Source organism: Hypanus sabinus, chromosome 6 (assembly GCF_030144855.1).
Source record: "Hypanus sabinus isolate sHypSab1 chromosome 6, sHypSab1.hap1, whole genome shotgun sequence".
Lineage (NCBI taxonomy): Eukaryota > Metazoa > Chordata > Chondrichthyes > Myliobatiformes > Dasyatidae > Hypanus > Hypanus sabinus.
In genome coordinates this window covers 155,542,894-155,559,425 of record NC_082711.1, presented here as the reverse complement: position 1 = coordinate 155,559,425, position 16,532 = coordinate 155,542,894, and the positions used below count along the sequence as shown (strand labels likewise).

Genomic DNA, 16,532 nt, shown 5'->3' with positions numbered 1-16,532 from the left:
GCCACTAAGTTACAGCAACTATATGATGGAAATTTGTCCTTGTGCAATTTACAAATCTTTGAAAAAGATGGAATAAAGATTGTTATGAAATTTATGTAAAGGAATATACTATCAAAATTCCTTTCAATTAGTTGAAAGGTTAATAGATCAGGAATTAATTAAAGTACAAATTGTTTAATTTCCAGGTCAATGTAGTATTGGAAAATCCCAGGCAATGGCTTTGCCATTGGACTGTCTGAGCCCCAGCAATAGAACAAAGCAACACATGTGCTAGTGTCCATCATTCCATTAATTCTAGAGTTATAGCAGTACAGTACAAGTTCAGAATTTTGAAAGTCGCTTTGTACCAGCTATTTGCAATGTCACAGCAAGATGCAGGCTTCTAGAATTTGTCTCATCTGGCATAATTTTAGGAACTTAAAAATTGCATTTCAAAGTTACTTACTAAAGTAGCATTGAGAACATTTATGATGCATATAAGTACTTCATATTAAATATTTTAAAAGGACTCCTTAAGAGAAATGCATGAAATATTTATTGAAGAGCCATTAACAAACCTGAATAATTAAGTATTAAAACAAAAATCCAATATTTAGAACCAGTGCATGATGTTTGTCACTCTTGTGTTTCCTGAAACCTGATAGCCACTTCAGAATTGCACTTCCATGCTTATAACATGGGATGTCTTTGGGGGAGGGAAGGAGTATAGAAGACCATTTGTCAGTACAGGCCCTTCAGCCCATAATGTTGTACTGACCTTTTAACCTATTTCAAGACCAATTCAACTCTTCCTTTGCACAAAGACCTCAATTTTTCTTTCATCTATGTGCTGAAGTGTCTCTTAAATATCCCTAATGTATCTGCCCCCCCCCCCCCCCATCTACCATCCCTGGGCAGCATTCCATGCATCTACCTCTATATAAAATGTTCTGTATCTGACATCCTCCCCCTACACATTCCTCTAATCACTTTAAAGTTATGCCCTCTCATGTTAGCCATTGTAACATAGGTACATTGTTCAACTTCAGTGAAATATATTAAGTTATCAATGCATTCATCTTTCTCCAAAAATATGTGGAACACTCTGGGGGTTGGAATAGTGGTTGAGGTGTGGAGTTTTAAACCCTTTTTCACAGATCATGAGAAATGTCAGTACATGTCCAGTGTTACATACCCTGTAATTGGGTTTACAGACCAGCAAAGATAGAAGTATCTGTTGGAGTCTGGTGGTACCAAAACTAAATTTGTTTATTAGTAAACTACACAATACAGTATAGGTAAATGACTTGTCATAGAAGAGTATAAAGTTCAGTTCATGTGTGCTGAGGTAGTTATGGTGGTTGTGTTGTAATCGTTGGAGAGAGAGAGAAAAATTCCTGTAGCAACAGACTCCAGCTTAATAACCGCCTATTTTTATTCTTCATGTTAGCCAAAAATACCAAGGGGTTCTGATCAGTATAAACAATTAGTGGTCTCTGTGCTGAACAAATGTAGACCTCAAAATGCTGTATTGCCAGGATAAGTGCCAGCAATTCTTTCTCCACAATGGAGTAATTTTTCTGGTGCACATTGAACTTCCTAGAAAAATATGCCACTGGGTGTTCCACTTCATCCCCAGCTTTCTGCAACAGGACTGCCCCTGCAGCCTCATCACTTGCGTCGGTTGCCAGGGAGAAAGGTTTCGAAAAGTCAGGTGCTTTTAACACAGGGTGATAGCACAGTAAGGTTTTCAACTTTTCAAAGGCTTCCTGGCAAGGATTGCTCCACTCTAACTTTTCATCCTCCTGCAAGAGCTTTGTAAGCAGGAGGGCAATATCTGCAAAGTTCTTACAAAATTTCTGATAGTACCCCACCATTCCCAAAAACCTTCTCAGTGCCCTCTTATTTGTGAGGACAGGAACCTCAGAAATAGCCTGTACTTTAGCCTGCACAGGAGCCAACTGCCCCTGTCCTACCAAATACCCCAAGTACGTGATCGTAGCATGGCTGAATTCACTCTTTGCAAGGTTCACTGTGAGATTGGCTGCAGACATTCATTTAAACAGTTTCTCCACAGCCTCAATGTGCTCATCCCATGTATCACTCCAGACCACTGCATCGTCAATGTAAGCCTTTGTGTTTGTTAACCCTTTAATCACTGTGTCAATCATTCTCTGAAATGTCCCTGGAGTATTTTTTTATTCCAAACAGCAAAACATTATATTCATAGAACCCTGATGGTGTGACAAATGCTGAAATTTCTCAAGCCCTGTTAGTTAAAGGAACACACCAGTATCCTTTGAGTAAGTCAATCTTGGTGATGTATCTAGCTTTACCCACTTTATCAATACAATCATCCACCCTGGGGATAGGATAAGCATATGTTTGTGTGATGGCATTCACCTTTGTACAGAATCTTATGCTACCGTCCGGCTTCGGTACAACCACGCATGGAGATGCCCATGCAGAGGAAGATTCACGAATAATACCAGCAGCTAGCATATGCTCAATTTCTTTTTCCACTAGCTTGCTCTTTTCCAAATTCATCCGATAAGGGGATTGCTTAATAGGCTGGGCTGAGGTAACAATAACATCATGCATTGTTTCTTTGCACCTCCTTGGAACATCTGGACATAAATCTGCATGCCGGTTAATTAGCTTTGTCAGCTGCAATCCTTGTCCAGGCTCCAAATGACTGACTTTATCAGCAAAGTTGGCCAAAATAACAGAGTTCTCTAGTCTGGTGGGTACTATGTTTATCTTTTCAAAACATTTGAGCCTCTTCATCGATTTTTGTGACAGCACCGACCGGCGTGGGGGTCACGTCATGATAACCCATTAGCACGTTAACGTGAACCAACTGGCTCGGCTTTCGTCTATCAGGAGTTTTGATCACATAATTCAGGGAGTCTATTTTCTTAATCACTTTGTACGGCCCTTGAAATCTCACCTGTAGGGGGTTCGTAACTACAGGAAACAGGACCAAAACCTTATCGCCCTCTTGAAATTCTTGCTCTCGGGCTCGTTTATCATACCATTGTTTCATCTTAGTCTGGGAGTCTTTTAAGATTTTTCTTTGCAAGGTCTCAAACTTTGTGGAGCCTTTCACGGAACTTCAAAACAGTCAATCACATTGACTTGCACGTTCGGACTAGACCATTTCTCTTTGAGTAAGGTTAAGGGTCCTCTGGGCCTATGACCAAAAACGAGCTCAAATGGACTGAACCCCAGGGATCCCTGAACCGTGTCCCTCACTGCAACTAACAGAAGTGGTAATGCATCATCCCAGTCTTGAGTATTTTCCTGACAATAAGTTTTAATCATGGTCTTTAAAGTCGCGTGGAATCTTTCCAATGCTCCTTGAGATTCCGGGTGGTATGCAGAGGCTAAAAATTGTTTAACTCCCATCTGAGACAACATTTGCTGGAATGCATGGGACATGAAGGTACTCCCCTGATATGACTATCTCTCTAACCCTACCGTGGTGAAAAATTTAATGAGTGCCTTTACCACCGCAGGAGTCCTAATGTTCCCCAGGGGCACAGCCTCTGGAAATCGTGTAGCAGCACACATCATGGTCATCACGTACTGCCGCCCACTCGCAGTTCTAGGCAAAGGACCCACAAAATCCACAATGATTCGGGAAAAAGGTTCCTCAAAGGCAGGTATCGGTCTAAGGAGTGCCTTAGGGATAACCTGATTTGGCTTTCCTACCACCTGACAAGTGTGGCACCTTTTACAATAGTCGATGATATCCTTCCTCATATTTGGCCAGTAAAAATCTTTCATAACTCTATCTACTGTCTTCCTCACTTCTAAGTGTCCACCTAGAGGTATCTTGTGAACCAGGTTCAAAATCTCGTCCCGATAAACCTTCGGAACCACCACCCAGTCCTCATCGACTGGCACCGCGGCCGGCCTCCACTTCCTCATTAACACTCCCTCCTTCAGGTAATATCCCCATGGTTCCTTATCAATTTCTGCTTCAGAAAGAGCTGATTCTTTCAACGCCACAAGCTCCTCATTACATCTCTGCTCCTCTATAAATTCCCTCCTTGCTAATGGTAGATCCACCTCCTCTCCTTAACCCCATTATCCTTTTCTTCCCCATCCAGCAACCCCTTTTTATACCAGGTCGGTAAAAACATCTCTGCTAAATCAACACTGGACTTATTTAAACGGGTTCCTGTCTCAGCCACCTTTCTAGACATGCTGCGAGTTATTGCGCATGCAGGATAAATCTTGGAATCTATGGGCGGGTCCTCAGCACTCGCAGGCTTGCTTGTTAGTTTCACTGCTGAATTCACATCCCCACCTGCAAGATCATTACCGAGTAGGACATTCACACTGTCCATGGGTAATTCAGACCGCACCCCTATCTCGACTGGTCCAGATACCAGGTCACAGCTCAAAAATATTCTGTGCAAAGGTACGGCCTCAGTTCCTTTTCTGATACCTTTTAACACACTTACCTCCCCAGTTTTGGTCTCAGCACCGAAATCTAACACCTTCCTTAGAATCAATGACTGACCAGCCCCTGTATCTCTCCAGATCCGCACTGGAACTGGGGTTTCTCCTTCCTTCGCAGATACCATCCCTTCCAAAACAAACCTCTCACACCCCTCTTGTGCTCTATCTAATTTCGCCTTCCTTATCGATCTGTTGACCGGCTCAATGCAACCAGTCGGAGTTGCTGTTTTCCCTTTTCCTGTTTCTTTCTTTGGAGCAAAGCACTTAGATGCTATATGACCAGCTTTCCCACAATTATAACACGTAAAGTTGGGAACCTTCCTGCCAGCCTGCTTTTCCTCCTCACCTTTTCCGCTAATTCCTGGCTTATTCTCTGCCTTAGCCGGTGGGCTTTCTCTACCATCCCTACTGCCTCTCTGGTAGCTCTTATTTGGGGGAAACTTTGTCTTGTGGGTTAAGGCACACTCGTCTGCTAACTTGACAGTCGCAGACAAGAGTCTCTGTCTCCTTCTCGTCCAAGTACATCTTCATACCTTCAGGGATACAACCTTTGAACTGCTCAATCAGCATTAACTGTAGCAGTTTGTCATAATCTCCAATGACCCCTTTTGAGGTGCACCAATGCTCACAATACATTTGCATCTCACGGGCAAACTCTGAATACGTGTAGTCCCATGACTTACTCAAATTCCGGAACTTCTACCAGTATGCCTCTGGAACCAATTCATAACTCCTTTGTATAGCAGTTTTTGCTTCATCATAATACTTGGACTCATCCACAGACAATGCCAAATATGCTTGCTGAGCCTTCCCCTTAAGTACGCTCTGTAACAGAACAGCCCAGTTCTCCTTAGGCCAGTTCTGATTCAAAGCCACTTTCTCAAAATGGAGGACATACCTATCGACATCCATCTCCTTGAATGGAGGTACCAACTTAATCTCCTGACCAACCTTGAACCCCGTTTGGGTCAGCTGCCTGGTCCCTTCCCCGCGATGCCTTTAACTTCTCCATTTTCAGCTCAATCTGCCTCTCTTTCTCTCTTTCCTCCCTCTGCTTATCAGTTTCTTCTCTCCGCCTTGCAGCAGCCTCCTCTCTCTCCCTGCCTCCAGCTGCCTTATCCAGAGTTCACGCTCCCTCTTCTTTTCCTCCTCAGCCAACCTTAATTTTTCTATCTGTAACTGAAGCTCACCCTCAACTGGTTTCCTCTCAGGGAACAGTTCCAATGCCCCCGATGGGAACACACCTTGGGATACATAATACTCAGCTATTGCTCTCTGTATTTCCAAATTTCTCATTGCCGGTTTCACCACCAAGAGATTCAATCATCTCACAACACTCACCAATTCCAACTTTCTGGCATCCTCTAATGCCCCCGTAGTTGGTTCTTTTAAAAATATGTCGATTTCCATCACTGCTGGTTTTCCGTCTGGTTATCCACACAATCAGATCAGATAAGGGACTTCTATCCTGATTCACCGACCCCCCCCCCCCAATTTTGTTATCAAATCCCGGATGAGCCCCCAATGTGTTACGTACCCCGTAACTGGGTTTACAGACCAGCAAAGATAGAAATATCCATTGGTGTCTGGTGGTACCAAAACTAGTTTATTAGTAAACTACACAATACAGTATCAAAAATGCAAATGTACATATAAAACAGGTTAGCAATAATAAACAAGGTCTGTGCTGTCTTTACGACAGTTATTTAGTTTATAATATTTTCGCTTAGTAATTCATTCGATAGTATTTTCTAGTTAGAATTAGAAGTGTTTAAAGTATATTCATTGCATGTAAAATATATCGGCATGCGATGACGTCACATCCGGTTTCGCCGCGTCTTGTGGGAAAGTACCGGTTTGAAATTAACGCGAGGGTGGGGGCTCACCACGAGGCACACCTGAGCAGAAGTTGTTTTGCAGGCATTAGAAATCACAGTGAGAGCAACGCTGTGTTAATAGATAATCGATATCTTGAACTAAGATGTTAATGCCGATCCTGTTAGAAGTAACGACGGTAGATAATGTTTATGCTCTCGTTAGTTAAAGAGTTGCGGATAGTTTGCATTGAAGTGTATTTAAAGTAGTCAATGGAGCAGGTAAACTCTGCCTGTATACTGCACCTTAGTGTAATGTAGTTATAGTCACCTTTGCAAGTATTTACAATTGAAATGTGATATTAAGGAAGGAACAAATACTGTATCAATCTTGTATTGTTTTATCAACAGTTTTCACCATATGTTAATGTGAAGAGTGAACAGTAAATGGTTAATCTTATTGCGATCTGGTTTCATTGACTGGTTTATCTCGACGTTGAATTCGGTGTTATTAGTACACGCGAAGGAGAACGTTACAAGGTCTGGGGTAAATGACTTGTCATAGAAGAGTATAAAGTTCAGTTCATGTATGCTGAGGTAGTTATGGTTGTTGTGTTGTTATCGTTGGAGAGGGAGAGAGAGCGAGTAAGAGATTAGGCAGCTGCAGCAGGCAAACCTTCTGTTACTTTCTTGTTCCGTTGTATTGTTGTGGTCATTCAGCTATGACCCCTCTGTTCTTCAGCTAGACCGTTCTTCTGTGGTGGACTCGTCACTCTGGCATGAGCGGACACACACACAAGTCGCCACCGTCCCTGCTGTCACACTGTGAGCTTTATTGACCGATCTCCTGATCCGGTCCTCGAAGCCCCCACCTGCCTGTGGGTTCACAGCACTCAGTCAGTGTCCATTGGTGTGTCTCCCCAGACCTGTCTTTTATCCCTACTAACAGGGTCTCAGCCATCCATCAACTCTAAATGACTGTGTCCATCAAATCAGGCCACTCCTGCTGTCTCCTGAGGAATGTTAACGAGCAAAGTAAAGTCCTTGTAGTGAAAGGTAAATAATCCGGGAAGAGTGAATATACAATAAATCAACAGTCTCTCTCTCTCCCTCTTATCTGTAGCAGATGTTCCTGCCTCTGTGCTTCATCTCTGTCTCTCATTAGCAGCACAGCAACAGCAATAGTTCATAGTTCTCAGGAGGCGGGGGAATGGTTAACTCTGCACCCCATTTCCATCAGGTCTGTTCAGCACTCATAACACCAGCTTGTTCTAAAAGACTCGAGAAGTGTGAGAGTCAGAGGGCAAACAGTTACCTTGAGCTCATGAATCAACCAGAGGGCTGGCAGCTTCAGAAACTGTCATTTCACCTTTCCGGTGTCACTTTGAAGCCCACACCCATTTGGAAAAACAAGGAATGTTGTTAGAGTGAAAAAAGGCAAGACTATTTTGGCCCACTTTCCTGCTTTTGTTTTGCCAAGTACTCTTCCCTCAAAATCCAGGACTTCTAAAGTGTAACCAAGAGTAAGCCATTGTAATAGGAAGTCTCAAAAATAAAGTTTTGACACGTGTTTACATAAGTTAACTTCAAATAGACATTTATTTAAACAGTTTAAAAATATTTACAAATAATACAAAGTTTTAAAATTGGGTATATTAATTAAATCATAAAATTCTTGTACTATATACCCCCACATTATGGCAATTTGAACAATTTGTTTTTACAATTCACAAAATCACTACCAAAAATTGAGATGGGAAATAATTCACTTTTACAGAAATGAGAAAAATAATTAATATAAAATATGAAAGAAAATATAAGTTTGTCATTTTTTGTCAAGGACGTGTATTATAGAAAATATCTAGCAGATTGCTAGGAATGCAACCCCTCTTTAACCAGGAGGTGTACTGTGACTTAAAAGCAACAAATACAGCAAGTCAAAATAGCTTCTGAAAAAATTTACACAAATGCACTTCCACTCAGTTTTATTCTTTGGTTTGTGAACATTACTCATACAGGTCCACTTTTTTGGGGGTCAATCACCTCCCAGGCATCGATTGAGGCACTAGTGGTAGATGCTGCTTTGGCGCTGTTACCTAAGTAAAGAAACCCAAATCTGTAAGAACAAAAAGAATAGAATAATGTGCAACAATAAAGCAGTTCATATGATGAAGAAATAACAATCAGTTGTCAATTAGATATCATTTAATTCAGGTACTAATGGACAGCACTGTGCAAAACATTTAGCACACCTCATTGCACTCCTTGCATTGAAGTACCAGATTCCTCACCAGAAATTAATACTTGGTATTCAGCCTCAACTAACAAGCTGCAGGGAAGAAAACGTACATTTAATTCTTCCAGATCAGCATAGGGCAGGAGAAAAAGACAAAGGAAGACAAACCCGCTGAGACAAAAAAATTTTAACTTCTAAGCACTACCGACAATGGTAAAAAGTCAGCAAGCAATGGCTGGTAGAGCTGTCTTCAGCTTAATCTCAAAGTAAACATGTCAGAAACACAATTAAAAGGTACAGAATGTGTTTCTTTTTAATAAGAATGTCCTTAAGATGATTGCAACTCCTGTGAAAATAGATTGTAAAAGAACACGTCTTAACACTTCCATCAAAGAAATTCTTACATCAGGATGATTATCCAGTTCGTAATTTCCTTTTTTTTTAAAAAAAAAAGGGAGGGCATTAATTTCATCTAAAGCAAAGAGGTTTTCTTCTTCGACAGATTGGTTTGTCACCACAATCACTCAAACTTAGTTCCCAACCAGAGGCTACAATTCCATTACAGGATAAGACAAATGTTTTTAAGGTTCAGTTTACCTCAGGATATCCTGCCATTGGAATTACTACTGCACAGATGTGGAAATTTGCGCTACACAGCAGTTTAACCCCTGGTTTGAGAAGAGTTGCCCAATTTAGGAAGGGAACCAGCGGCTGCTACAATTGTTGATTTTGGGGAAAATTGAAACGTTTACTTTTTTCCTTGCCCTGTTCAGCATTAAGACTCCTGCTGGAAAGTTTTTGCATATGCACACAAACTTCATATTTGAATGTAACGTTGCCGGGAAGCAGGATAGTCTGTAGCACCACTGATCACCTTCAGAAGAGTGAAGAATTAGAAGGAAAGCACACATTTCCTCTCCTGCCATCAAATACATTCGTAAGAGATTCAAGATTTGTTACAATGAAATAAACTACTCTGAGTTTGCCAAATACTGTCACCAACTCAAATTAACAAGGAGATGCAGTTGTATGAATATAAACATGGCTTTGTGCTGGTCTATTATAAAACAAAATTAATGCACCCGCTAAAATTAAATTTCTGTGGAAAATTTGCCTTGGTAACCTACACTAAAAATGCAAAGTAGTAATTGATAAACAGAGAAGTGACTGTCGATGGGGGAATCTGGAGCAATAAACAAGATGCTGGAGGAACTTGGTGGGTCAGGCAACATACAAGGAAACAAATGGGCAGAGAACATTTCAGGTTGAGTCCATTCATCTAGTTCATAAGTATACTCCTGAAGTCCAGTCAATGGAAACAAATTTTGGAAGCATTGTACAAAGTACACCTGTTGGGAATTTGAACCTCCGGTCAACAATGGAGGACAAATTTCCACTATGAAATCTCAGCAAGTCAGATTGCATCTAAAAGATTGGGGTTAATGTTTCATCTTGATAAACTGGGTCTGTGCAAAGGTCATTGGCATGAGTCACAAACCATACTCTCATCTTACTATCAAGCTATTCCATACAATGTGATGGGACACCATGCTTGCATGTGCTTAGTCAATGGCAATTGCTTTCCAGGCAGCTCTCAGCCAAATGTATCTTTCATTCCCTGATTAGGAGACTCACTCACTGGGAAAACACATTGTAATTTCTTAGCCACAGCACTTAGTGGAGTAGCAGATAATCACGAGGTAACTCAGCAGGAAAACCTCCTCTAAGGGCCACTATCTGGCAGAACCCACCTGTATTGCATGTGACAACAGGTCATGGAGAATTAATGATGACTGTCGTGGGAGAGTCTTACCAGACTGACCCACCCTCCCATCTGGAGGTGGATGTGCAGTAGTGGGTGACCTGAAAAGGGAGGTTACAGTGAATAGAGAATGCTATCAACTATATATGCATGGGCAACTAAAACTTCACAGCTACTGGAGAACATTTTAAGGCAGGGGTGTCAAACTCATTTTAGGTCACGGGCCGGATTGGGCAAAATGCAGCTTCATGCAGGCCAGATCAGTCGGGCGCGTGCAAACGCAGCTTTCATTGCCTCCGTTTTTTCAGCCTGTTTTCATGTGTCTCAGTCTCTGCTATAACTACAAAGTGTTTCACTTCACAAATTCCGTTACTTATGAAGAAGACTGCTGAGCAAGCATTATTTTTATGATTTGTATTAACTTACAATCATAGGCTTCATATCGCCAGGCCATTAATAATTAAAATAATAGATCTATCTAAAATGATCTCACGGGCCAGATATAATTGTATGCCGGGCCGGATATGACCCGCGGGCCTTGAGTTTGACACCTATGTTTTAAGGGATTTCCTTAACAAGGAAGAAGGTGGTAGAAATACAGATAATTTTCACTGATAATTGATATCTGATATCACTGATATCTTTCACCTGGAAATGTGGGTGGACGGGGTTGAGAGGGGTGAACAATGTGGTTTAGCTCATCTCTGGGATACTGAACCCTGTCAGTGTGATGCTTTACTAGTGAAACTGTACCTAGTTGTACCTGGGGCTTCTGGACTAGAGTTAGAACCTATGATTTGATTGGAAGCAAAAGTACAGCCTCTGAGATAAGAAAGGCACATGTATGTACAAGAAAGAAGTTAATTTTGCAGAGGAGCATGTGCAGTTGAGTGTAGTGGGGTCAGTAATGTGTGATTAGGCTATTACTGTAAACTTCCTTTTTCAAAGAAAGAATGGGACTGTATGTTGCAGAATCAATTGTTAGACCAAGAATAACAGCATGTGTTTGCTTAGACTATCAGATGGGCTTTTATAAGTTTTGGGTCATCAGTTAGTCATGTCTAAGCACCATGGTTTTTCTCTATCCTATCTCCTCAAGAGAAAAAGAGTTGAGAACAAAGGGGCATTGTGAGAAGGATATCATTAGGAGGAGTAAAATGATGGAATAAAGGAAGAGAGCGAACTCCTAAAAACCAACATTAAGTAATTGGGCTGAGTGGCCTGGTCCCATTCAACATTATCTGGATGAATAAACATCTCCCCTTTTGTTTCTGTATGCAACTTATCCAACAAGCTGTCAGATTGTGGAGATATTTCTCTATTGCATTGTTGGAGATAGAAATGAGTAAAGATCAGATCAGCAGGACAGGATAGTTTGATTGAGTGTATTTATGTTCTGATTAGACATCTTGTATGTAACAGATGAAACAGACAGACGACTTGACTTCTTGATTGTCAAGAGTAATCAACATAAAGAGGCAACCTTACGTAGCAGACTCAACAGGCACATGCAGCTTGAGAGATTTCTACAAGATAAAGTGTTATGACACCAAATAGTTTATGGTGCTCCTTCTGTGATGGTACATAATCTTTTCTACTGATTTCACTTGTGCACCAGCATTTTGATAAGCAAACATTTACTAGTCTAAAATAAGTGTATTTGGCAGAATTGCTAGAGTAAATTCAAGCTGCTTAGAAGGTCACCAATTGCTTACTTATAAAACAACTGGTTGCCATTAAAGAACTGAAGCCAATTCTTAATATGCATAACATAAATTGGGTGGCACGGCAGCGTAATGTTCAGTGCGAAGCTATCACAGCTCAGGATGTCGGAGTTTGGAGTTCAATTCCAGTGTCCTCTGCAAGGAGTCTCCGAACGCCCTCCCCATGGCACGAGTGTTTTCCCTAGGTGCTCCAGTTTCCTCCCACAGTCCAAAGACATACTGGGTACTTTAATTTGTCATTGCAAGTTGTTCAGTGATAAGGCTAGAGTTAAATCAGGATTGTTGAGTGTTGCTGGGGTGGTATGACTTGAAGCGCTGGAATGGCCTACTCTGTGCTGTATTTCTAAATTTAAAGAATTAAATAATGGACAAGAAATTACTTCATCAAATGAATAAAATGTGATAATATGAAGTCTCTGAACAAATGCCAAAAATTAGTCTTGGCTGGTATTTAACTCCCTGAAATAGCAAAAAGCTTCCCTTCATTACAGAGAAAAGGAAACTCACTGACTGGAGGCGTGACGGATACCTTCCGAAGAAAACACAGGAATGGATGGAGATATCAGACAGAGTCAAGGAACCCAGACACCTAAAAAAAACTGATGAAAAGCAAGGCAACATCTCCATGTAAGGGGTAGAATCACACAGGTATTCAATAAAGACACATTTGCAAAGATACCAATCTCACCACATGACAGGTGCAGCAGAAGGAAGATTCAGAATATTATAAAAATCTCAAGGGAATTAGATCGCAAAACTTTGTACAGAGGCAAAAATTAAGTATTTTGTTATAATTACGAAGTCACGTGAAAAAATTTCTTAAGTGAATTCACACAAAAAGTATGGCTTTTATGCTGATGTGATGCAGTAATTTGTAACCTACTTAGTAGTATTTTAATAGAAATGGTTTTGGTTATTTAAAACTAGCATTTGCTTTATAAATAAGGCAACTGGTCAGTTTTGTCATCAAGTTGAATTTACACTGGCAACGTTGAACAGCACAGTGCCGGCCCTTCGGCCCACAATTTTGTGCCAGCCTTTTAACCCATTCCAAGACCAATCTAACCTTTCCTGCCCTGACAGCCCTTCATTTTTCTTTTGTCCAGTCACTTAAATGTCTCCAATGACTCTGCTTCTACTACCACTCCTGGCAGCACATTCCATGCACCCACTACTGTGTAAAAAGCCCCTGACATGCCTCTAACCAAACACCTGAAAGTTATGCCCCTTGTAACCTGGGGTATACCCCATCCAGTCCAGGGGACTTACCTATCCTAATGTTTTTCAAAAGTTCCAGCACATCCTTTCTTAATGTTCACATGTTACAGCATATTTGTCCAGGTCCTCACATTTGTCCAAAAATCCCTCCTACTGAAGAACACAAGCAAAGTATTCATTAAAGATGTCATCCAACCTACTCTGACCCCAGGCACATGTTCTTCTTTTATCTTTGATTGGTCCTATCCTCACTCTAGTCATCCTCTTGTTCTTCATATACATGTGGAATGCATTGGGGGCTTTTCTTAATCCTACCTTCGCATACCCCTTTTAGCTCTCCTAAATCCCTTATTAAGCTCTTTTCCGTCTACTCTATAACTCTCAAGAGCCTTGTCTGATCCTTGTTTACTAAAGCACAAGTATTCGTCTTTCTTTCTCTTGACTAGATGTTCCACATCGCTTGTCAACTAAAGTTCCTTCACCCTACCACCCTTTCCCTACCCCAATGGAACAAATCTATAGAGAACTCAATGCATTTCCTCATCACCTTATACACCTCTATCAGGTCACCTCTCATCCTCTGTTGCTCCAAGGAAAAAAGGCCGAGTTCTCTCGACCTATTCTCATAAGGCATGCTCCCCAATCCAGGCAACATCCTTGCAAATCTCCTCTGCACCCTTTCTATGGCTTCCACATCCTTCCTATAGTGAGGTGATCAGAACTGAGCACAGTGCTCCAAGTGGGGTCTGACCAGGGTCCTATACAGCTGCAACATTACCTCTCAGCTCCTAAACTCAATCCCACGATTGACGAAGGCCAATGCACCATGCTTTCTCAACCACAGAGTCAACCTGCGCAGCAGCTTTGAGTGTCTAACGGACTCGGACCCAAGATCCCTCTGATCCTCCACACTGCCAAGAGTCTTTATAGTATATTCTGTCATCATATTTGACCTACGTGATGACCTCCTTTTCTGCAGCTGTGGTAATACCCCCGATTAGCAATGCCACATCCCTGCCTCTTACCTTCCTCGCTGTCCCTTATGAAATATGTAAACCCTGAAACATCTAGTGGCCAATCCTGCCCTTCTGATAGCCATGACTCTGTAATGGCCACATCATCATCAATCCACACACCGTTCCATGCTCTAAATTCACCACCCTTGTTCCTAATATTTCTTGCATTGAAAGAGACACATTTCAACCCATCCAACTGACTGCAGTTATACCCTATCTCTACACATTACATCTATCTTTACGATCACTGCTCCATCATCTAACCTACCAATCTGGTTCTTCTTGGCAATCTTGTCTAAACTCTCCCCAACACCCTCACTAAGCTTTTGATAAACATATTAATACAAACAACGATGGAGTTTGCCAGTGATGGCTCTATGTGCAATTTGCAGCTTGTGATACAAAGAACAAATAAATAAATCACATCCCCTTAACTATTCAATGTTTTCCTATCCTGCGGATGAATAATGTAGAGCTGACATCTTTCACTCTCTGGCTGTTTGTCTCTGCCGCACAATGTTGTCACTTCTTTTGATACGGATCGAAAGAACAAAGTCAAACATTGCCAGTAAACCCAAAACTCTGTCCTTACAATGCTTATAACAAGCATCAAGATGGCTGAACCTATCCAGCTCATCATACACTTTTCCACAAGGTTTGATAGATGCACAACCCATGTAACATAAATCTTAAGTGAAGGCCAGAAGGATTTTTACTACTTCTGCCAGCAACAAACAGGGTTGAACAACACTGGATATGCACACAATGAAGCCTGACATATATACTGCAGTTCCTGCAGCTGGCTGCTGAAACTCTCGGTGTAGCCAACATACTTTATTAATTGATATATTAGCAGAAATATTAAGTATCAGATTAACTACATTTCATTAGCTCAAATGGATGGAGCATACACATTCACAGAAAACAATCTCAGCAAATTGCACCTCACTTGAATGGAACTTGGTGTCAATCAAACAATGCAGAGATAATGGGAATCCAGCTAAAGAAAACATCCTAGAATTCTGCAGGTAGACATGGAATCTGGATGCAGCTTTTCTAGACAGGTACTCTGCACGCAGGAAGACATCCAACATTAGGTTTTCTGGCTCAGCTGCTAAATACGTGAATTTAAATTCCTATCTTGCAATCCTTCAAAATAAGATCTCTTTACAGGGTGAAGTTGCATTGCAAGCCATCAGTATTCATAAATTTCTGAAATCTGTACCCTAAAGTACTCCATACTTCAGAAATCTCTGTCTTCTTTATGGTACAATACCCTAGCCATTTTACATTATGCTGTAGAACGGACACACTGCAGCTGCCCACAAAATGAAACCAACCAAAATCTGAGGCCCAAAAGGAATTTTGGCTGTGACTGTCAGTATCACAGAGAACATCTAGAAGTTCTAAACACAAGAGGTTCTGCAGATGCTGGAGATCCAAAGCAACACACAAACACACACACAAAATGCTGGAGGAACTTAATAGGTCAGGCAGCATCCATGGAAATGAAGGAACAGTCGTCATTTTGGGACAAGACCCTTCTACAGGACTGGGAAGGAAGAGAGGAGATGACAGAATAAAGGGGGGAGGAAGGAGTATAGCTAGAAAGTAATAGGTGAAGCCAGGTGGGTAGGAACGGTAAACCTGCACCTTAAAAGGAGATAGTGGTAGAGATTGTGGAGGCATTAGTAATGATCTTTCAAGCATCATTGGACTCCGGCATGGAGCCAGAGGACTGCAAAATTGCAAATGTCACTCCACTCTTTAAGAAAGGAGGAAGGCAGCAGAAAGGAAATTACAGACCAGTTAGCCTGAACTCAATGGTTGGGAAGACATTGGAGTCAATTGTTAAAGATCAGGTTACTTGGTAACACAGGACAAGATAGGAGAAAGTCTGCATGTTGGAATTCTTTGCAATTACAAGTAGGATAGATAAAAGGGGATGGAGTGGATGTTGTATATTTGGACATTCAGAAGACCTTTGACAAGGTGCCACACATGAGGCTGCTTACCAAGTTAAGAGCTCATGGTATTACAGGAAAGTCACTAGCATTGGCTGTTTGGTAGGAGGCAGTGAGTGGGAATAAAAGGATCTTTTCTGGTTGGCTGCCAGTGACTAGCAGTGTTCTGCAGGTGTCAGTGTTGGGACCACTTTTTTTATGCTGTATATCAATGACTTAGATGATGGAATACATGGCTTTGTTGACAAGTTTGAAGATGATACGAAGATTGGTGGAAGGGCAGGTAGTGTTGAGGAAACAGGTAGGCTGCAGAAGGACTTAGATTGGGAGAATGGATAAGAAAGTGGCA

The 16,532-nt window shown here is 41.4% G+C and overlaps 1 protein-coding gene across 12 annotated transcripts in view; it reads right to left on the bottom strand.

Moving 5' to 3' along the window:
- Positions 1 to 7,839: 7,839 nt before the first annotated feature.
- The window catches only part of rilp (Rab interacting lysosomal protein), a 62,330-nt gene continuing 53,637 nt past the window's right edge, over positions 7,840 to 16,532 (bottom strand). For 4 of the 12 annotated variants that reach the window (XM_059973255.1, XM_059973260.1, XM_059973256.1 and 1 more), the window contains 2 exons: positions 10,251 to 10,362; positions 7,840 to 8,359 (listed from right to left, as the gene is read on the bottom strand). In XM_059973255.1, coding sequence (XP_059829238.1) covers positions 8,303 to 8,359; positions 10,251 to 10,362 — 169 coding nt within the window. In that variant the 3' untranslated portion in view covers positions 7,840 to 8,302. Of the gene's footprint in view, positions 8,380 to 10,250; positions 10,363 to 16,532 lie in introns of all 12 variants that reach the window. The other 8 variants (XM_059973258.1, XM_059973263.1, XM_059973264.1 and 5 more) reach the window with 3 other exon arrangements.